Source organism: Perissodus microlepis, chromosome 9 (assembly GCF_051167445.1).
Source record: "Perissodus microlepis isolate ML-2025 ecotype Zambia chromosome 9, ASM5116744v1, whole genome shotgun sequence".
Taxonomy (NCBI): domain Eukaryota; kingdom Metazoa; phylum Chordata; class Actinopteri; order Cichliformes; family Cichlidae; genus Perissodus; species Perissodus microlepis.
Window position 1 is genome coordinate 14,135,357 of NC_140469.1, and position 22,114 is coordinate 14,157,470.

The 22,114-nt window shown below is 40.4% G+C and overlaps 1 protein-coding gene across 3 annotated transcripts; it reads right to left on the bottom strand.

Annotated features, from left to right (window-relative positions):
* Positions 1 to 381: 381 nt before the first annotated feature.
* ppp1r16a (protein phosphatase 1, regulatory subunit 16A) lies at positions 382 to 20,356 on the bottom strand. 3 transcript variants are annotated; one of them, XM_084939135.1, is made up of 12 exons: positions 20,195 to 20,356; positions 18,305 to 18,359; positions 7,313 to 8,349; positions 6,685 to 6,755; positions 4,848 to 4,993; positions 4,479 to 4,582; positions 3,340 to 3,464; positions 2,895 to 3,020; positions 2,739 to 2,814; positions 2,512 to 2,641; positions 2,238 to 2,406; positions 382 to 2,110 (listed from the first exon to the last, which is right to left on the bottom strand). In XM_084939135.1, exons 3-12 carry the CDS (start codon positions 7,557 to 7,559, stop codon positions 1,583 to 1,585), a joined length of 1,722 nt encoding a protein of 573 aa, XP_084795261.1. In that variant the 5' UTR covers positions 7,560 to 8,349; positions 18,305 to 18,359; positions 20,195 to 20,356; the 3' UTR covers positions 382 to 1,582. The 3 variants fall into 3 exon arrangements, with proteins under 3 accessions (XP_084795261.1, XP_084795260.1, XP_084795262.1); XM_084939134.1 differs by lacking the exon at positions 18,305 to 18,359; XM_084939136.1 differs by lacking the exons at positions 2,895 to 3,020; positions 18,305 to 18,359.
* Between the last annotated feature and the right edge of the window lie 1,758 nt (positions 20,357 to 22,114).

Below are 22,114 nucleotides of genomic sequence, written 5' to 3' on the forward strand. Positions count from 1 at the left end.
GCAGATGGCTCGGAACAGACTGTGTCATTCGAGATGTGCGGAAAGTCAGAGAGTGACTGATCTGATCTAAGAGGACGACAAAAGGGGGAGTGAGGGCAAGTAAAAAATATCCAGCTGATCATTTTTACCACAAGAGGGAGCTGTCATCAACATCAAACAAACAAGACAGACTGGGATATGTTCAGCTTTTTTTGAACCAACTATAAGGCAATAACCTGATCAAATCTGTGCCTCAAATCACACACTTAAAATGTAAGTTGGAATAAAATAAAATATTTTAAACCCATTATCTGATCTGATCCCCTCCCTGTAAGCATCCCAGTCATAACATCCAGATACATTCATTAAGAGTTCTTGCATATTAAAAAATATATACAAAAATCATTTGTGAAAACATGTTTTTATGTTTTGTTTTTCTAAACAGGGATCAGTAAAAATCACTAACAAAACTGAAATGCAATACAGAAAAAGAGTGCATTGAGAGTACATCAAGTCCATGTCAGACCGATTATGTAATAATCCCACTGCTCACAAAATTTAAACGTGGGACTTCGTGCAAGCGTTGCAAACCTTTTTTTAAATAAGACATTTAATGAAGGCACCAACCTCTGATAAACAATCGTGACACGTTTGCTCAGTTTGACAAGAAAACTAAACAGACTCTTTGACAATTCAGTTAACACAAACATATCATAATTTTCTTTTTATAAATTGTCTCCGGATCAGGAAGAATAAATAATATGATTACATTCTGAGGGTAGAAAAATAGAAATACTGACAGAAAAATAGGAATCTGATAGATGATGATGATGATGATAGGCTGAGCTAAATTTCCCCACAGTAGAGACAAATGGTTCATTAGCAAATTGCACCATTTCAAATTTTGTGCACTTGAAAGCAACAAGAGAAAAATTTTTCAGTCCAAAGTAAAGGAGAGAAAAAATAAATCAAGCAAGGAAACGGTCCATCTTCATTAAATATAAATTCAGAATATTGATTAAACCAATCATGATCAATCCCCCGTAAAGAAACAAACCTCTTTCACTCTCGTTTACAATATAAATGTACGCTAATGTAGATCATGTACCTGTCATAGCACTCATTATGAAAAAAAAAAGAACCTCATTGATTTAAAACAAATCAGCTGCAATTCAGTCTTCTGCCTTATCTAGAAAACGTCACATGATTGTATGGCTTTCAGCCAGTCTAATTGTGTATTTAAGAGATGAGTAATGTAATGCCCCAAAAAATGGAGTGGGGGAGCTGTCTGCTTCTAACTGCAAGACTACAATCTGGAGTTCTCCTGTAGGTGAAGCAGGAGGGAAAGCTAGGACCTGCTAAAGGTGTGAAATGTGCAACAGAAATGAGAAAGCTAATCAAAGGAGGAATAATCACAGATTGCACTTTAGTTCACTTGGAAATGCAAAGCAGATTGATCCATCATTGGCATGTAGCCTTAACCTAAAGAGTCTCCAGTGATTCACTTAAAGCATGTCTGTTTTAACAGGGGTTTTTTTGCCACTTTTTGCCACCAGCTTTTGTACTTTATAGGCAGCATATTTGTCTGATTGCATGATTCTTTCTACATGAGTCCACAGCAAGGCTCCTTATTGTCGGACTGCTCTTCCTCAGGGGCTCGGAGTTTCAGAAGTGGAGGATCTCCACTGGCTGGGGTGAAGTACACCTGGCTGGGGGAGACTGCCTCGGCGGCAGGCGTCATTTCAGGTTCTGGCTGAGCCTGAATGGCTGTCACCTCAGCTGCTGCAACAGAGGGCTCCTCCTCAACGGGCGAGGGCAGCGGTGGTGCAGGTGCTTGGTATTTATTGAGCTTAGCAGCTGCCCGCTGGCGTTTCAGGTCAGCCAAGGTGTGGTGTGATTTCTCCCGAGTCATATTGTCTGCCCCCTCGCCCTCTGCAGACCCCGCTCCAGACGCAGAGCCGAGCTGGTAGGAGGCGCTGCGCTCCATGATTCCTCCCCCACTCCACTGCTCTCCAGGTACAGAAGATGCCAGAGAAACAGAGGTCTCTCCATTCCCTAGGCTGGGCATAATTTTCCTGTCTGCAGCCTCCAGTTCTTCCAAATGTGATGTTGCTGCACCTCGAGTAGCAACCTAAAACACGAGGGGGGGGGGGGACAAACAAACAAACAAAAAAAAAAAAACCACAAAACATTTACACTGTTTGTAATGGTCACAAAAACAGTCATGAGAAACATTTCCCAAACAAAACCTCCATCACCATGGTCATGGTGGCATGCTGGTGCAACTCATTGTCGGTTTGTCTGTCCTCATCGTCGTCCTGCGGCTCGGGCTGTCGACCGCGCTCCTGCCACACCATGGCCTCTTTGTGGTGCTCCCGGCGGTAGAGACTGGAGCGCTCGTTCACACTGACGCGACGCACCACTTTACTGCACATAGAAATGAGAGACAGGAGGGGAAGCAGTAAAACAATGATCCATTTCAACTTCGGTGTATGCTTTTCCCCCTCTGGTTCCACTGAGCTCCACGCTCACCCTCTGCTTCCTGTGCTAGATGCTCGTCTTTGCAGTGTGCCTTTCTGCCTGTCCTGGCTCTTCATGATGGCATCATGTTTGTGCTTCAAGTCCATCAGTTTGGCTCTGACTTCCTCATCAACACATAAATCTGAAAGGCAAAAGCAAGTTTGACACTTGTGTGTCTCTCATGAAAAGGTTTGATAATAAAGGCAGAAACAGCAGCAACAACAATACTCTAGTTTCACCTAGTGGTGTCTCCTCTAAGACGGACTTTGCATTTAGATTGGCTCCGTGTGCCACCAGCAGTTCCACCATCTGCATCTATGGAACAAAAAACACAAAACACTATGAATGAGTCATTTCAGAAAACTAGTTGCTTTAGGCATGACAGCAGTATGAACCTGTCCCCAGCAGGAGGCAGCATGCAGTGGAGTCCACCCATCAGAGTCCTTCACATCCACCTGAGCCTTGTTCTCTAGTAACAGCTCAGCCACAGACATATAGCCGTTAGCAGATACGATATGGAGCTATAAGAATAAAGAAAATGAACTGCACGTCAGTAAAGAACAAGATTTCACAACAAAATAAAATTAACAAAATATTTTCCCAATTATCTGGACCTTTATATTATTATTACATTGGCTGAATGTTACAGAAATGGTTGGTAAAACATTACAAAGAATGCAGGAAACCTGTGCAACCTGTTAACAGTCAGGGAATTATTGCATTTATAATCAGATGTTTTTAAAATATCTAGCTTTACAGCATTAGATATAGACTTGAACTCTGAGCTGACAAATCTTAAGTGCACCACACAGTTCATGTGCATGCGTCCTTGTGTCTCACCAGAGTTGCTCCATTATCATCTTGTGCGTTTAAATCTGCTCCGCTCTGAGCCAGAGCCCGAATGTCAGCCAGCATAGCCGCCTCTTTAGCCCCTCTGCATTCATCTATACGGTCCTGAGTTATCCCTTCACAAAACAACACACACAGGGACAGGATTGAAAAGATCACTTGGACTTGGATTTATTTTCTTCCTACTTTGGAACTGCACATAAATGTTGGCCATCTGATTTCAAATGTGATACATGACAGTAGGGCTGCACAATTAATCGTTAGAAAATCGCGATCATACTTATGTGCGATCTCATTTCCAAATGACAACGATTAAAAAAAAAAAAAAAAAAAAAAAAAAAAAAAAGACGACGATTGTACCGCATTTTGATCCGGGACGTAATCTGCATGAAAACAAGCGCTCACTCTTCCTGCTCAACAAATGACAAGGGCGGAGCCTTATACCACGTGATACAGAAGCTGTGCCGTGTGATGCTAAAATTAGCAGGGAAAAAACGACGGAGAGCAGGTCAGGGATGACGAGAAAGTGACTGGAGAAAATCCGTCCCGGTCAGCCACCCAAACATCAATAACGGGAACCTTATACAGCGCTTCCCTATACACGTCGAACTCCCGCAGGCACAAAGAAATTACGGAGGCTATTACTTATCACCTGACCAAAGATATGGCTCCCATCAACACTGTGCAAAACGAGGGATTTAGGAAAATGATCAACACCCTAGACAAACGCTACACAGTGCCGTCCCGCAACTATTTTTCTATTGTTGCACTACCTGCTCTATACACGCAGTGTCGAGCAACGGTGGAGACGGAATTTCAAGCAGTACAACATTTTGCGGCAACAACAAAACGTGAGACATTTGTTGTTTTTATGTTTATTTATTGTTTTTATGTTCAGTCTCAACTGTTACGAAGTTGATGTGCAGTTAATAAGTGCAATAAATATTTATACTGGAAAAGAAAATCGTGAGAGAATCGTGATCTCAATTCTAAGCCAAAAAAATCGTGATTCTCATTTTATGCAAAATCGTGCAGCCCTACATGACAGGTAAGTTAAGCTTGATCATGCCTCTTTTCCCCCAACCTGTCAAAGGCAGGAAGGTTAATCTGTGCACAAACTTCTCACTGACCCTGTTCAGCCATAACCATCTCCAGCAGCTCAAGGGTAGCCTCGTCCTCACAGATGTCATAAGGCATGTTGCCATCCGCATTGACAGCCAGCAGATCGGCCCCACTGAAAGCACACATATCCATATGCAAAAAGACCTGAGTTAGCAGCTTTGCATATTAGGGTGTGTCACTCTAAGTGTTTTCATTTGCATTGGGTTCAGAAATTGCTTTCTCTTCCCAAGAAGGCTCTAAGTCTCTAATGTGGCCTAGCAAATAACATCCACTGAGGTTGAAACAAAAAAAGCACATTATAAACAAAACATATTAGCTTAGAAATGTAAACATTTTGTGAGAGAAACAGAAAAGTTATGATGTGAGGCAGCACTCACCCCTGAATCAGGAGCTGCACCAGACCAGTGTGTCCACAGGTGGCAGCAGCGTGCAGAGGGGTCCACAACTCACTGTCACAAGCATTCACATTGGCACCAGCGTCTAGCAGACACTGCACTATCTCCACAAAATCATCAATGCAGCACTGAGAACAGACAACAGATACAATTGGGCCCATAAGTTTTTGGACAACGACAGATTCTTTTTTAATACTGTGCTTTTGCCTGTGTGCAACTTTAAACATGATGTAATTGAAGTGCAAAATTTCCATTTGAATCCACTGGATGTAATCAAAGTACTGTAATAACCATTTAGGAATTACTATTTTTAACTATTTTTATATATTTTTATATATTCCATTTTTGGAAATCTCAAAAGATAATTGGACAAACCAACGTAAATGTTTTAAATGTAAGGATTGTTTTCAACACCTTCGTATAAACCGTTTGCAGTCACTGACTCCCTAAAGTCTAGAACCCAAGGACATCACCAAATTCTGTTCTTCCGCTGAGATGCTTCAGTCGCTGCTTGTTTGTGAGACTCTGTGCCTTCAGTTTAGTATTTAATAACTGAAAACATGCTCTGTTTGAGATTGGCTGACTGACATGGCGATTGAAAAATGTCTCATGTCTTTGCCTTGAGAAACTCTTTGGATGCTTTTGCAGTTTCCTTTGACCCATTATCCATTAACACTGTGTTTCTGATCAGTTTGCAGCATTTCACTGAATGTGAGCAGAAAGTATAGCCCTGTACACTTCACAGTTCATCCTGCCATTCTATCACCAATCGCATCATCAATAAACACTAGTGGCCTGTGGCACCCATACATGCCCATACCATGACACTGCACCTACCAAGTTTGATAGATAGTGTGGTATGCTTTGGTTCATCTTGTTGTTTCTCTCATTTACCACACTTTTCTGTTCCCATCACTCTGGCACAAATTTATAATGGTTTCATCTGTACAAAGCTTTTGTTTCCAGAACTGTGCAGGCTCTTTTAGAGGTTTTCTGTCAAAGTCTAATCTGATCATCTTGTTCTTGAGTGTAACCAGTGGTTTGTTCCTTTTGGTAAAGCCTCTGTATTTACATTTATAAAGGCGTCTCTTACTTGCAGACCTTGAGAGCGATTGAGTGTGTTCTTAACTTAGTCAGATGTTGTGAAATTGTTTTTCTCAATCACAGAAATAATTATGTCATAATACACCTTAGCTGTTTTCTGGGTCTTTAAGGACTTTTGATTTTGTTGACATGACCAGAGCATTCCTTCTTTTTAAGAATTAACAAGATTCCTGATTTGGACCCTCCTCATGTTTTTCCTCTATTTATGGTAGGTTTGTGCGGATTTTCAGCCTAATGATGGTCTCCCTCACTTACAACAACATCTCTTTGAACATCATTTTAGGAGTTCCAGTGAGAAAATCCCAAATGGAACTATTCTTCTGCTTAATTTGTCATGGAAACTGCCTGTCAGTCAATTTTCCAATTAACTTGAAGCCTCTGAAAATTGTCGACCGTCTATTAAAAACGGATGGAATAAACTTGAGGGAAAAAATATGATGTTAGAAAACGAGTACAAGCAGAGATAGAAAAATCTAAACATTAGTATTAATGTCAACTAAAGCACTGGATAAAGAAAAGAATTTACATGTACTCAGCCCTCTGTGTAAACACTAAATTTTCCAAGGGAAACGGCAAAGCAAACCGCTCTTGTAATGTATGTGTAAGTGTGTAGTACAGGCATGTAAGAGGAGGCATTTGAGTTTGTACAACGTGCAGTGTTAACAGTGAACAGTGGTTGACTGGTGGCGGCTCCTGGAGCTAAATGCATGTGTACCTGATGCAGAGCAGTCAGTCCATCCTCGTTGACTAGATCTGGGTTGATTCCGCTGTTAAGCATCTCCCTCACTAGCAAAAAAGAAAAGAAGAAATTTACAATCATGTATATACAGATTATGCATGACCACCAGGGCAGAGTCTTTTCCATAAAAATACAAACAAACAAACAAAAACAACCTTGCCATTTACCTGCCCTGAACATAGAACAATCTTTACAAGATGGTATGTGTAAAATGTAAAAGGATTTACCACCTTACCAACTAGCTCAGATCCAACAACTTATAATAAAGCTCTTAATACTATTTTTAATCTCTAATATATTCAGTACAATTTCTTCAGTTCCTGTAAGTCATTGGTTTTTACAGTGCAAGAGCTTCTTTCAGCAAATGCCAACAGCTACAGGACAAAGAAGCCTCGGCATTACAGTCAATTCGTGGCACACCAATACTTCTGGGGTCTCCCTTCACACGTTTCTGAGATCTGGATCAGTCTTCTACAGGTGTCAATACCCTGGATTAGTATATAATTGCACTTTGATGCTCTAAAATCACTGAGTTTAAGCTGAAGCATTTGAAAAAAATTGTTGTCTTCTGATTATGACCTTTTTGTGCAGTGTGTATACCCACCTTCATCCAGGTCGTTGCGGGAAGCAGCATCAAGCAGGGTGACAGCACTGGGGAATGTCACTTTGGTGGTGCGTGGCTTCTTCTTATCTGCTTTGGCCCTCGACCCTCGTGCTGCATCCTTTTCCATCTGTGCCCAAGCCTTCAGCTGCTGAGCGCGGCGCTTCTTGGCATGCTTGAGCCGTTCTGTGGCACTCAGACGCCCCATGGTTGCCATTTCAGCAAGCAGCTCGCCGTGATCTGCTGCCATGATACCGCACCGCCACAGCGGCTCAGCTACTATAGTACTGTTTCTTTCACTTATGTGAGGATATCCTTTAGGGGGTTTCAGCCTTCTTAATTTATCATATGCCTCCTGTCCTTTTTATAGGGAAGCCAAAGAGGCCTACATCAGGGTGGGAGAACACAAAAAGATACTGCAGTTCATCTTTAAAAGTAACTTGAACCACAAAAAACAGCAAAAATTTCAAAAATATGATGGGAAAGAAACTAAGTTGTGCAATCAGGTGACAGATATTTCTGTCTCTTTCCCATCTTTAAAAACTCTTATCGTGCTAAAGTAAAATAGCAGCAGGAAGGTGTCCAAAACATAATAATCCAAAGGGTAGGTTTCAACCAGCTGTCAGTCCTCCAATCCATTTCTACTTTGGGTAACTTGGCGAATCATCCACTTGGCAAACAGAGAAAACAAAACACAACTATAAAAGGTCAGTCTATCTTAGCTTCTAATCCAAACAGATAGCAATCATGCTTCAGTATATGGTCCAAAGGAGGTGTGGATTTGTGAGAATCCATAGGCAGCAGTGAAAAACAAATCCACAAGGTGGAAAGAACCAAACATCCAATGAGAATAAAAAAAGGAGTCCTACTTCAGTTACTGACAATAAACAATATTTGACAGAATTAAAATATTTCTGGGTGGTCAAATAACAACATTTCACAACTTCCTGTTGATAGTGTTGGTGCACTTTTTGGTAAATCTTCAAAAGATGTGATCTAGGTATAACGTGTTCACCAACTTGAATGACATTGTCTTCAGCCTGTGGGTCAGGGAGAGAGAAGGAAAAACTGCAGTGAGACAAAATGTCAGGGCTATGTTACAGTATAATGACAACATACTGCTCTCTTAATCCTGTTATCTTTAACCCCTGAGCTCCTCTCCCCTACTCCCTCCTCTCCCACTCCTCTCCTGAAGGAAACTTGAGAGGGTGGGATGCTTTTCATTAATGACTGACACACCCTGCAGCCCAGCACACACATTACATGTGTTACAGGGTATTCACACGGTGAGAGTGAGTGATGGATGTTGTGGCAATGCAGTTAAGTAACAAGTATGTGACCTGTTATGGTGCAAGTTCCCACCCCTGACAACCCTGGTCAGTGAGATCACTCTCATTGGCTTTCGTTCACTTCCAAGTAGAGATACGCGGCTCACACACTCGGCTCTTTCCAGGCTGTTCATTTATTATTTAGGCCTGGGCCAGTGAGCGCTGAGAGGAAGGTCAACTAGAGGCACTCAGTGAGATAGAGAGAGTGACTGATAAGACTGTAGTCCCAGGACACAGCTACTGCAACATTGTACCAATGACAAAAAAAAAAAAAAAAAAAGCTGGGAGAACACACCAGTCCATAAATCAGCAAGATTAGAGGGCAATCAAGTGTAGAATCATTAGACATAACAATTACAGTGGTCCTCTTGGACTTTCACCTCATTAAGACTCCAACAGTGTTTTTAATAGTTGTATTAAACACAAATAGTCCTTTGTTACAAACTAAGTGCAGAGGCCTATATCTTAAAGCCTTGTGTGCAATATGATATAGCATACAAAGAACTATAATTGTGCTTTTTAAATTGGGTTTTGCCCTGCCATTTGAAAGACTAATAGTTCTTGCCTTGGGGACAGGCAAGAACTATTAATATTCTGTGTATACCTACCATTTTCAGGATACCTAACCCTTCACCCTTTGTCACAAGCTACAATGTAAGGATTTCCTTAGTTTAAGGTCACACTCTGACTCTCTCCATGGATTGAAGGCTACTACGCAGATCTGTCTTTTAAATACACAGATTAATACGGACTTGGAATGCACAGGACAGAGATATGTGTAATGAAGGTTAGTTTCAATTAGAATGTACTGACAATTGTACAATATAGCTTTTTAAACTTTCTCCCTCAGAGAAGAAAGCCATAGTATCCAAAAATCAGCACTGTAAAAGTCAAGAGTAAACAGTAAGTATACGGACTATTAAAGAATAGTCCAATTACAGTTAGTGGCCTTGGTTATACTGCACTTAACTAATGAAAAGGGGAATAAGTTTTGTGGCATTTTAAGGGGCTTTAAAGGGGAAAAGGATTAGAGAAATCTGGAAAAATCCCTTCAAGAACTTTACTGATGTATTAGTGGGATAATTCCAGACACAATCTGAGAGATCAGTGGGGAAAATATCTTAAATATGTTGGGGGTTTTTTTTTTGTCAGACTCCCAAACCTAGTGTTTTTGACATTTTATCCTGTGCTGTGAATTTTAAAGATATCTTTTCATACTCAAAGCCTATGTTAAATGTTGACACTCAGACATAAACAACAAAGCCATAATAAATCACCTGTATATTAAAATACATCCTTTAGTCCACATCTTTCACAAAAATCAGCCACTACTTAATTTGTGCACATCAGAAGTTCATTTCTTCTGAAAAAAGATGCTTCGATTCTTACTTCACTAACATTTCATGTTTGCCGAGTTTACACAAACAAAGAGTGATAAACTTTCACAACAGCGCACATTAAAGAGATGGAATTTGATGATTTGCATTTCTAAAGTGATCAATGTGAGAATCAAGGCTGCCCTCACCGCTCTTTCTGAATAACGATATCCTACTGACTAAGCAGATAATAAAAGTGTGCCCCTTTTGTCCCTGTGACTATAAAACCGGTTTACTGTGTTTCTACCCTCACCATGAAAATATGGGCTCACCTGACCTGCTGGAACTGTGCTGGCCTGCCACTGTTGTGGTGTGTATCTTACATGATGTATCACTCTGGGATGACAGCATTATTGTGGTTTCTTATATTATTGTCGTTTCTTATACTCATGACCACATTGCTTACAAGTTTTCCACCATATAGTTATCGCTGCAAAGAAGGTGCTGCATCAAAAACCTCCTAGTGTTTGATTTGGTTACAGTTGCCTGCAATGTTTCATGTTTTGTGTGCAAATACTTGGCAACTATTAACCCAGTGGTAGCAAAACTTGAAAAATGAAAAAAAAAGAAAAGAAAATGCAGATGCTTCATCTTCAAAGTAAAGGTTGAGCCAACTGTGTCCATTTACAGTTTGAATCAGACTTTTCTCCGTTTGTTCTCAAGCTTGGAGAATATCTGAAATGTTTCTAGACAAGTGCATCACTTAGATTTATTCTACGACCACAGCAATATAATAACAGCCAAATCACAAACAGGTTTTTGCCAACTGGTTGAGGTATACATATTTTTCCCTCGCAACAGGAGGTTGCCAGATTGTTGCAGACAGGTCTCCATGTCTGTGTGTGATTTACGTACTTATTCACTTAAACCTACATGGTCCCCATGAATGTCAAACATCCGGAATGGCAGACAAATTGACATCATGCTAATAGTGGTCACATGTCGGCAAAACCTCAATGATTATTCAATGGGTCATTAGAACAATAGTCTATTCAATATGTCCTCTGTAGTGGGCATTGAATAGTTCTCAGGATGATATCACCACCTCTTGCCTTGGCGTGCTCTTGACAACACCTGAGAATGCTTTTTGCAATTTCAAAACAAACTCAGAAAAATCCATTTTAAGAAATATCCATGAACCTATGGATGCAGCCATAGTGTGGTTAATCCATATATATCTAACGCATAAAATCCAGTCATCAAAAACACATGTCACTTAAAACAACCCATCCCTCCAAAAACTGTCATATATGTAGTGTGTTGACTGATTCACAATGACAGATAATGCACTGAGGAAAATGCAAGAACACTGTTAAAGTTACCCAACTATACTATTAATACCAAACTTAATACTTCCTGAATCCTTTTCAAATTACAGTCTAAAGAAAATGTTGGAGATTAACAATAGGTCACTAAAAGCTACTTTTAGCTTCCCTCTTATTTCGTTACAGCAGATAGCTCCACATGTTTGACTTGGCAGATTGTTGTTTTTCTTCAGATTTCCTCTCTGATGCAATGCTGAAGGGATTTATTTCTCCTCCCAGGATCAAACTAGGGATCTTTCACCTGTTAGGAAAATCAGTAAACCATGCCAATATGGAGCCACAGTTTAGTAACTCATGCTATTAACCGGAACTGAAAATAACAGAGAGACAAAAGGAGTCAAAGAGAGAAAGAAGAGATATCCATGTTGGTGAGCAAGTCAGACAGTCAGACTTGGAGAGGTAGGTAGAACATGGGTAAAGTGATTAGACTACCTTGGGAAGAAGTTACAAACTGTGTCCATGTGAATGCTCGTGCATGCATCTTTTGTACACTATGGGACTTGAACACACAGCAAAATTACACACGGGTAGCGATGGGAGGCATGATACATCGCACACAGGCCAACTTTCTCGCCTGTGAAACTTAACATAGATAATGTCATGAATTTATTTCTAATTAAAATGTACGATCACACACATAAACACAAACTCTGGCATCAGAGCAATATATTCTGATGTTATGCCGTGGAGTGTTAAGTTTAGCAAACATGTAAGACATCCTCTCATACTAAGGTCCAATGAAGCGCATTTATTTGTTTGTTTAACCAACAGCGCCAGAGTTCCAGGTTTACATTAATGTCCCAAGCCTAATGGGTTTTTTGACCTCCATCACATCTTTTTCACTAAGAAACCATTAATAATAAATGTATCCATTTCAAAACCAAGTAGTGTAGCAATGATAACACTTCCTAAATCCTTTCAGCAGGAAACACAGTGACAATTTCTCTTGCCAAGGACCAATTCTGGAAGACACAACATCCTTGTAAATGTTTTTCACTACGCAAGCTGATCTTGGAGAGTGTAAATAATGTTATGTGACAACTGCACTCTGCTCAGGACACTGATTCTCACAGCTACCAGTGCTACCCCTCATTCACCAGATTTTCAGAAAACCTGAACTCTGGGGCCTTGACATTGAGGTCACTGAGATTTGAACTCATCAAGATTTTTTTATATATGCACTTTTGGTATATTTTTAAAAAAATCCCACATTGCCTTCTTCTCGAGTTAGCACATGCAAAAACACGGGCATCCACACTGCCTGTCCAGGTGACTACAGGGAGTGCAGAATTATTAGGCAAATGAGTATTTTGTCCACATCATCCTCTTCATGCATGTTGTCTTACTCCAAGCTGTATAGGCTCGAAAGCCTACTACCAATTAAGCATATTAGGTGATGTGCATCTCTGTAATGAGAAGGGGTGTGGTCTAATGACATCAACACCCTATATCAGGTGTGCATAATTATTAGGCAACTTCCTTTCCTTTGGCAAAATGGGTCAAAAGAAGGACTTGACAGGCTCAGAAAAGTCAAAAATAGTGAGATATCTTGCAGAGGGATGCAGCAGTCTCAAAATTGCAAAGCTTCTGAAGCGTGATCATCGAACAATCAAGCGTTTCATTCAAAATAGTCAACAGGGTCGCAAGAAGCGTGTGGAAAAACCAAGGTGCAAAATAACTGCCCATGAACTGAGAAAAGTCAAGCGTGCAGCTGCCAAGATGCCACTTGCCACCAGTTTGGCCATATTTCAGAGCTGCAACATCACTGGAGTGCCCAAAAGCACAAGGTGTGCAATACTCAGAGACATGGCCAAGGTAAGAAAGGCTGAAAGACGACCACCACTGAACAAGACACACAAGCTGAAACGTCAAGACTGGGCCAAGAAATATCTCAAGACTGATTTTTCTAAGGTTTTATGGACTGATGACATGAGAGTGAGTCTTGATGGGCCAGATGGATGGGCCCGTGGCTGGATTGGTAAAGGGCAGAGAGCTCCAGTCCGACTCAGACGCCAGCAAGGTGGAGGTGGAGTACTGGTTTGGGCTGGTATCATCAGAGATGAGCTTGTGGGGCCTTTTCGGGTTGAGGATGGAGTCAAGCTCAACTCCCAGTCCTACTGCCAGTTTCTGGAAGACACCTTCTTCAAGCAGTGGTACAGGAAGAAGTCTGCATCCTTCAAGAAAAACATGATTTTCATGCAGGACAATGCTCCATCACACGCGTCCAAGTACTCCACAGCGTGGCTGGCAAGAAAGGGTATAAAAGAAGAAAAACTAATGACATGGCCTCCTGATCTGAACCCCGTTGAGAACCTGTGGTCCATCATCAAATGTGAGATTTACAAGGAGGGAAAACAGTACACCTCTCTGAACAGTGTCTGGGAGGCTGTGGTTGCTGCTGCACGCAATGTTGATGGTGAACAGATCAAAACACTGACAGAATCCATGGATGGCAGGCTTTTGAGTGTCCTTGCAAAGAAAGGTGGCTATATTGGTCGCTGATTTGTTTTTGTTTTGTTTTTGAATGTCAGAAATGTATATTTGTGAATGTGGAGATGTTATATTGGTTTCACTGGTAAAAATAAATAATTGAAATGGGTATATATTTGTTTTTTGTTAAGTTGCCTAATAATTATGCACAGTAATAGTCACCTGCACACACAGATGTCCCCCTAAAATAGCTAAAACTAAAAACAAACTAAAAACTACTTCCAAAAACATTCAGCTTTGATATTAATGAGTTTTTTGGGTTCATTGAGAACATGGTTGTTGTTCAATAATAAAATTATTCCTCAAAAATGCAACTTGCCTAATAATTCTGCACTCCCTGTACAATACCCCATTAGCCTTTTACAGTTAAGGGGTAAAAATTGGACTTAAGGACAAATTAAGTTCAACATCGCAAGTAATTCTGTGTTAGCCCATCATCAACGAAACAATGCGAGCACCTGATTCATAGTCACAATGTACACAAAAGTATTTGCTGTGAGTGTGAACACCGCTAACTTGTGGCTACACACTGACGCAAAAAACAGTATGTGTCAAAATCAGCCACTTCCACTCTGGATCTTGTCTCTTTAAATCATATACTGTCCAGTTTTGTTTTGTTTTTGACTCCACTTTAACCACAACCTTTCAGTCCAGTCTTTGCTTTAAAGCCTAAAAGTAGGGAAGTTTATCCCTTTAGAGTATTACTCCGATAGTTCAGATTTAGCCAAACAAAGTACAAGTCATGTTGCTGTGAAAAAGAGAAAACACGTCTTCAGTATCCTCACAACATGAAAATGCTATCTTACTCAGACAGACCAGCAGCTCAGAAGTGAACTAGAGAAAAAAAACTACAAGATAAACAGTCCATGGCCCAATACTGTGTTGCCTCTCTGGACATATTAATAGCTTGGTTGTAGTCAATTGTAGACAAGGCGTCACCATGTGAGGATATTTCTAAGATAAATATTGAAACTACAGTATTGTGCAAAAGTCTTGAGCCATGTCTGATTTCTTTAGATTTTGCTTCCAAGGAGTCAGACTTTCTTGTAATTTTCCTTTTCTTTACAATTTCTCGCAAGTGGGCGTGGTCAGCAGTTCTCCAAGCTTTCTGGAGGTATTTCAAAGTTTTTCTTTCACATTTCATTTCAGAGGAATGTTTTGTTTGTTAAGCCACTTAACACTGGCCTATGAATCATTCAAGCCTGAAAAAGGACCCTAACTCAAGGAACCAGTGTTGTGTCTACACATAACAGACATTTTAAACTGTATCTTAAGGCACATTGTTACTAGCAGTCTTTTACAAAGGCAAATAAATTGTTATCATCTTTGGCACTTTTCCTGGATTCAGCTTAAAAAATTGGAACAGTGTCAGGGCTCGCAAAATTTCAAAATCCCTGGTAGCCCTTCGGGCAGGGACTCTTCAGTTTTTGGTAGCCCAAAATAAATTTAAGTAGCACGAATAAAAAAGAGAGCAATTTTTTGATTGATGTTTTGTTTCCTGTTTTGTTTCCATTACAATATTATACTTTAATGTATAATATTGTAACGGAAACAAAACATTAATCAAAAAATTCTTTAAACACAAATTACAACATTGTATAAAAATTACAATCATCAACTCAAATACTTGGTTCTAATTGAACAGAAATTTCTATGAACTTGTAAGAACTGTGTAGGACATGAATCAGTCTGTGTCAGATCCTGAATTTGAAATTTCCACTGAAGTCACAGGAAAGAGGCAAGTGGAACCAAGATCGAGGCCATTTGCTTTTTGAAGTTTGCAAAGACTGCTAAATTTTGCCAGTGGTAGTTCACTCTTTGCAACATAGTACGCTATTCTAAACTGATTTTCAGGTTTATTTTTAGTATGTTATTTGCAATTGGTGTTTGTTCTGGGAAAGATATTGCAGACTGAGCAATAATGCATTTCTTCCATTTCTCATGGGTTCTAATGGGGGCCTTTCTTAAAATGACTGGTCCCAGTAACAAAGGCGCTTGTCGACTCAGAAATCGAGGGAAAAGCAACAACACACCCGGCAGAACATTATGTTATTTACACGGGTGCACATAAGTGGTCCGCATGTGCGCATTCGCTGTCAAAATAAAAGACGCGCACCAGATAAGAAGTTGCAACGCGCGTTTGCGTCCATATAAAAGGCACTGTTTTTGTCCGCTAGAGTGGGATTTTCACGGCACATTCTGCACCACACCTCTGTGCGTTCATCATTTGTTTGAAGCCAGCTCACCTCCTGCAAACACTTTTCCGAGAATACGTGCTTCTTTTGTGGTTCGGACTCCTTCTGACATTTCTTTGGATGTGGAGGAAAACCAAAGTAATTGCTTAAAGGAGCTTCTTCGACATCTTTAAGAGTTCTAAACAAATGTCTGTCCTCCTCCAGAAAATCTTATGTACGCAAACACGCGGTGCAACTTCTTATCTTGTGCGCGTTTTTTATTTTGACAGCGAATGCGCACCTGCGGACCACTTATGTGCAGCCCTGGTTATATAGCTCATCATATCGCAGCCACAGAAATTCTTTTGTCCATGAAACCATAAAGCTGCACTTTCTTTTTGCCTTATAGTCTGATTTGTCATAACCTTTCCGTTTTGTGGTAAGCTTTTCTTTGGCTGTCACTTCTTCACCCTGACCTGTCTTATTTGGCTCAGCAGAACTAAAATATATATCCTGCTGCTTTTACACACGCACTCACATAACGCTCAGCGATTCTCTGCGCGATCAACCTCTCACATGTTTAAGCTTGCTGCGGGAGATTTCACTTGTCATGTTTGCATAGTAAGCTAACGATTGATAAGACGATGTCAGAGGAATTGGTGCGCAAATTATCATCACTCACCAATCAGTGCTGTCGCTCTCTATAAAACAGTTCGCGCGATTGCAAAGTGAAAGCAAAAAACAAGCGCAAATTCAAACACGATTTCAATATGTCACATATTGACAGTGGCTCACCGATGCCAATGACATAATTACCCAGCTACATTTCCGAAAGAATGCAAAAGCATTGAAATATATTTTCCTATGATAGCCCGACGGGCAGGGCAGAGACAGATTTTGGTAGCCCGACTGGAAAAATCGCTAGCCCCGGGACGTCGGGCTAGCGATTTTGCGAGCCCTGGACAGTTTGTCTAAGAGAGTTCAGACTGTGCTGAAGAATAAAGCTGTTAGAATTGTACAAAAATTTTTTGTTTTTTTATACTGTATTTCTTGTAGTTTTGCACATTTCAATAAAGAGCTGCAACGACTTCCCATTTTCGTAGAGGGAAAAAAGGAAAGAAATGTAAGCTTTTGCACAGCACTGCATATTTTCAACAGTATACACTAGGATCAAGTGTTCAACAAAGAGCAACCCCTCCCCCGTCCTTTTGTTTTCTTAAGGAAGGATTTTGCTAACTATTCAAAAAGAAATGAGGAGAAAGCTATAAATGAAAATCTGAACAATCTCATGTAACTACATGATATCAATAATAATCTTTAAAAATTTGCTTCAATTTCTCTGCGATGCTGTGATCTTACCTTACCGATGTACTCACTACAAACACTTGATGCACAACAGACCTCAGCCTCATGAGTCTGTTAGTTTTGCTTCTGCTATATAAAGAATGGGGAATTTGTTAGTGGGAAGACTGTGGAAGAACCTTGTGATTCCCAGTGTTGGGCAAAGACGAGACAGGAAACTACACAGGAAAAGACAAATTTTAGCATGGCAGACACCACAGCGCACACTCACACATGCGCTGAAAAATATGACTAACATTTATTATGTTTGGGAAAACGTCCCTTCGTCAATGTGACACTTGTAGTCTTCTGACTAATTTTCCACCTAGTGACCTAACAGGAAGGTCTGTCTACAGCTGCTGACAAATACAACCTTTCACTCAACAGCTAGAATGAATAGAGTACTATGAATACATATACTGGGGCTCAAACATTCACCAGGTGGGTGGGACTGATCAAAACAGAAAATACAGCCTAAACAGCCAACCTTAAATCTGGCCACACTTGGTCCTCTGTGCTTCAATCATGGGTTTGTCATCATAAAACAGCAACGGACAGCTCCTGTGTACAGCCTCCAGCCTGGTGAGCTATTTGATTTGAAACAGAGGACCTTACTGACCCACTCATTGAAACAAACATTGCTGAGTCAGTGTAGCTTGATGATTCGGGAATGATCCCGCCTGCAGTCTGAAACAATGCCAAAGTAGCCTAAAATGTGTGCCAGATACTCGCAAATATTCACTGTTAGAAGGGATAGAGCTGGGAATGGCTTGTCAAATCATGAACCATTATTTCTAATCAAAAAGCCAAGCGTTACCCAAGTGTAGCATCTACACTGCTTCTCTGCGTTAAAAAAAAAAAAAAGGAAAGAAAGAAAGAAAAAAGAAAAACTTGTTTTAAAATTTAACGTCTTTTTGGGCTGATGCTTGGACAAAGCAAGACAAATGAAGATGTCACATACCTTGAAATAATTTCCACTTTGGGTACTGATACAGGAAATGTTTGTAGCTGCAGCCCTTGAAGGACGGACAAAATTATAATCACTACAAATGAGAGCGAGGGAGGAGGATCTACAATAAGCCCTGTCATGTGTTAAGGTTTGAGTTGCTCCATGTAATCACTCAGAAATCTCAGTAATTCTATCAAGCAGCCAAGGGTTAGGAGAGACCATGAGAAACAAAAAACACAATGATGAAGGCAAAGATACGTCACACAAAAGAGCCGCTGCTTTTTTTGGAAGACAGGATGTGGACAGAGAGAGAGAAAGAGAGGGTTAAAAGGATGTGGAGGAAAGAATGTGAAGGAGATAGAGAAGAATATGAGGAGGAGACAGGATGGGGAGGAGACAGCCAGACTAGCTTTGACTTCAACTCCTCCGACTGCTTGTAAGTAGGAAGTAGGGTCATGTCATGCTGGAACGGAGGAGGAGAGGCGGAGAAACAAAAAAGAAAACAGGGATCTTTAAATGGTGCCAGGTGACAGGATGAGATGTATCTTTATTATCCCATAATGGGATAATAAAGAAATGCCTCAGTAAGATGAGAGAGAGCCCCAAACCCGACAGAATTACTTTACAGAATTAATCTATTAGTTTAGTGGCGATTGCTACTCTTGCTGTAAAATCACAGTCCGGCCTTTTTATCCATTCTTCCTAAGTCTCTGAAAGCACGCAGCACTGTGTGGGCTGTCACATCATGTATCAAGGAGCCCTCAAACTAATTTTAGTCTATATTGTGAAACCTGCAAATATTTAACTTTACATACCAAGTCAATGTTGTTGAAGAGGCACTTTAAACATAGGCCTGACAAGAACAAATGCCTGAGTTTATTTAGGTTAATAAGTTATTGATGGAATTAAAGTCAAATAGCTGAAGGGCCGTGCTTGATTGTGAATAATAATCCTTTTCTTCCTTAATCCCTTCAGACTTGTGGGTCTGCCCCTGTGCAGTGTGCCTATTTTCACAATAAGCAAATAAATTCTCTTTACAATTCGCTTTTAGCTGAGAAAAGAGATGTTATCATAAGATATCGGAATTTTTCATTATTATTCATTCAGTCATCAACCTGTAATATCATTTGCCAGACTGAGCTTGCTATTTTTATTATTATATTATTATTATTATTAACAAAATAGTTGATTAATTCAACTAATGTTAAAGTAATCCAACAAAACCCATTTCAGTAAATGATTGGATCTACTTGACCCTGAACTCTGAGCTGCTGCATGTAAGATAAATGAGTTGTATTTTTTTTACGTCAGGGTAATTAACTGTATAAGTTGGCACGTCGCCCTTTCACGCTGCTGTGATATATTTAGCTTTTTAAAAAATAAGTTAAACTTAGTCCCAAATCACCTTCACTTTTTCATCACAGTTTGATGAGATCGCTATAGCGCTAAACAACATTAATACAATAATGGAAAGTTTTAACAGCAACAGCAGCGGAAGCTTTAGCTCCTGTCACGGGATTAGCTAACCGACCTAGCGGTTCATAGACAAGCCCAACAGGTGTATTGTCTGCTGACAGGTAATGCAAGCGGCTCTTTCCCCACTTGCTTCATTCGTAGCTCTCATAACGTAGTTGTATCCCACACGCTTGACTTTATAAGTTGAAAAATTGGCAAGCGTACCTGTTGTGCGGCTACCTGTGGTGAAGTCATATTATGCTAACGTTACCTTAGCTTCGCATTAGCTCGCTGCTCACCGACGCTGAACTCGGAGCCGCTGCCCTCAGATAATTAACGTTAACGTCTCGGCGACAACTAAGTTCAACTTATACACAATCGTTTGAACCGAGCAGGACGTGCAGATTCATTGTAAAACAATAGAAAAACAAAGTGGCGACATCTTACCTGTTGCGCTGCCTGTCAGCGGTAGGTCCTGGGCGAGCCGTGAAACTGAATCAGCTGCTGTCCGCCGCAGCTCCAGCTTCAGCCAGCCCTCTGGGGAAATGCTTCACCATAACAACCGGACCTGCGCCCTCTCCTCCCGCCGGACAGCCTCCACCAGAGGGCGGCAAAGTCTGCAGGTTGCGGGGCGGCAGGAGACAGGTGATCATCTGCCAAAAAACATGCCCGTATTTAAACTGTTATAAATGACTTGCTGACTCAAAAAAACAAAACAAAAAACCCCCCAAAATATCCCAATGTGTACGCAGCAAAGTTTTTGACAAAGTGAATTTTATACATCATTTATTTATCCAGGTACAAAAAAAAGTCTATCTGAGATTAAAAAATGTATTTTTTAAAATGAGATCTGGCCAAGAGGGCAGCAGAAATGGCAACAAACATAATGGCTCTATAAATATATTTTAAGTGGATAGATTAATAGATACTTTATTCATCCCCAGGGGGGCATTAACAAACTCCACATACATGCTAGACAGGCCAGGACTGATACAAAAGCAATCACGACACTATGTACTGACTAATAATGAGTTATACTGTAGTGCATCATGTTATATTTAAAAGCTGTACTTTAGCTATTAGCGGTGGCTTGTGGTCAAAGTAGCCATTCATTTTACTTGAATCTCTGCCCTTCCTAATTTTTCCCCTCCATCTATTTTCTTACCACTCTCTTTTTGGGATTTTTGTCCCTCCTCCTGCACTTCTCCAAGACTAGTGCTAAGAACAGCAGTTGTTTGTGACGCGAGGGTTTGTTTGGTTTTTTTTTTTTACTAGTTGTTGCTGTTGACAGTGTAGCTGCTAACATGCCGGTTAATTTTACTCATTTTGTTGCATTTTTGTTTGTCTTTCTTTTTGCCTCTCAGCTTTTCAGCTCCACCTTTCGTTTCGCTGTCTTTATCAACCACGTCTTCCACAATAAAATCTCTTATACAAGGTGCGCGGGCGTACAGGGAACGCTGGCAGGGGAGGGAACAGTTTGAAATTAAGATATTTGATTGGGCAATCCAGTGTCAATAATGAAAATGCACCAATGGGCTGCTGTAAGTGTTTGAAGGGCCGGTGCACAGCGGCCCTACGACCTGTTGCCTGTATAAACATATCGACCAAAGACAAACAAACAAACAAACAAACAAACAAACAAACAAACAAACAACAATTATATTGACCAACCAGGCAAATGCGCGGTATGCCAAATTACCAGTCCAGCCTTGATGATAGACATTCAATAAATACTAACAAACACTAATAGATACTTGTAAATACACAGTATTGCCAAAAAACTACTAAAAAGCAATTTAAAAAAACATTAAAAAATAAACAGGTTGAACTTGCCTTAGTGTAAAAACAACTCATCCTTCATTTTTAAGTCAAATATTGAGGGTGTGTTTGCATGTATAAGGATGTGTTTGCCTATGCACTTGCGTTCTTAGAAATGTGAATTCACTGTAAACTGTTAAGATGTGTTTGGTAACTAAATGATAATCGCTGCAACAGACAAGCCTAAACAAGTGTGTCTTTAACACTCCCATAATTAAAAATCAATTTTGAGGCACTCAACCAAAAACACTGCTGGACAATGAAATACACAAGGTGTCCCTGTGAGCACCCGAATCAGTTACTAAATCCTAAAAAAGAGATAGACACTGAAGACGCTGTGACCTGCTGACCCCCGCAGTGACCCAGCTATGCATCACAGCGGTGATACCCTGCAGAGTCACAACAAGGAACCTGCGTTGGAGCTTTTGTTACCATCTCTGGTCCTCGGGAGAAGATTCAGTGCAGTGCTTCTTCAAGTGTTTTGAATATGCATAGAATGAGTTTCATGAAAATGATGGCAAACAAAGAGAAGAGTGACTCAGTAATTGG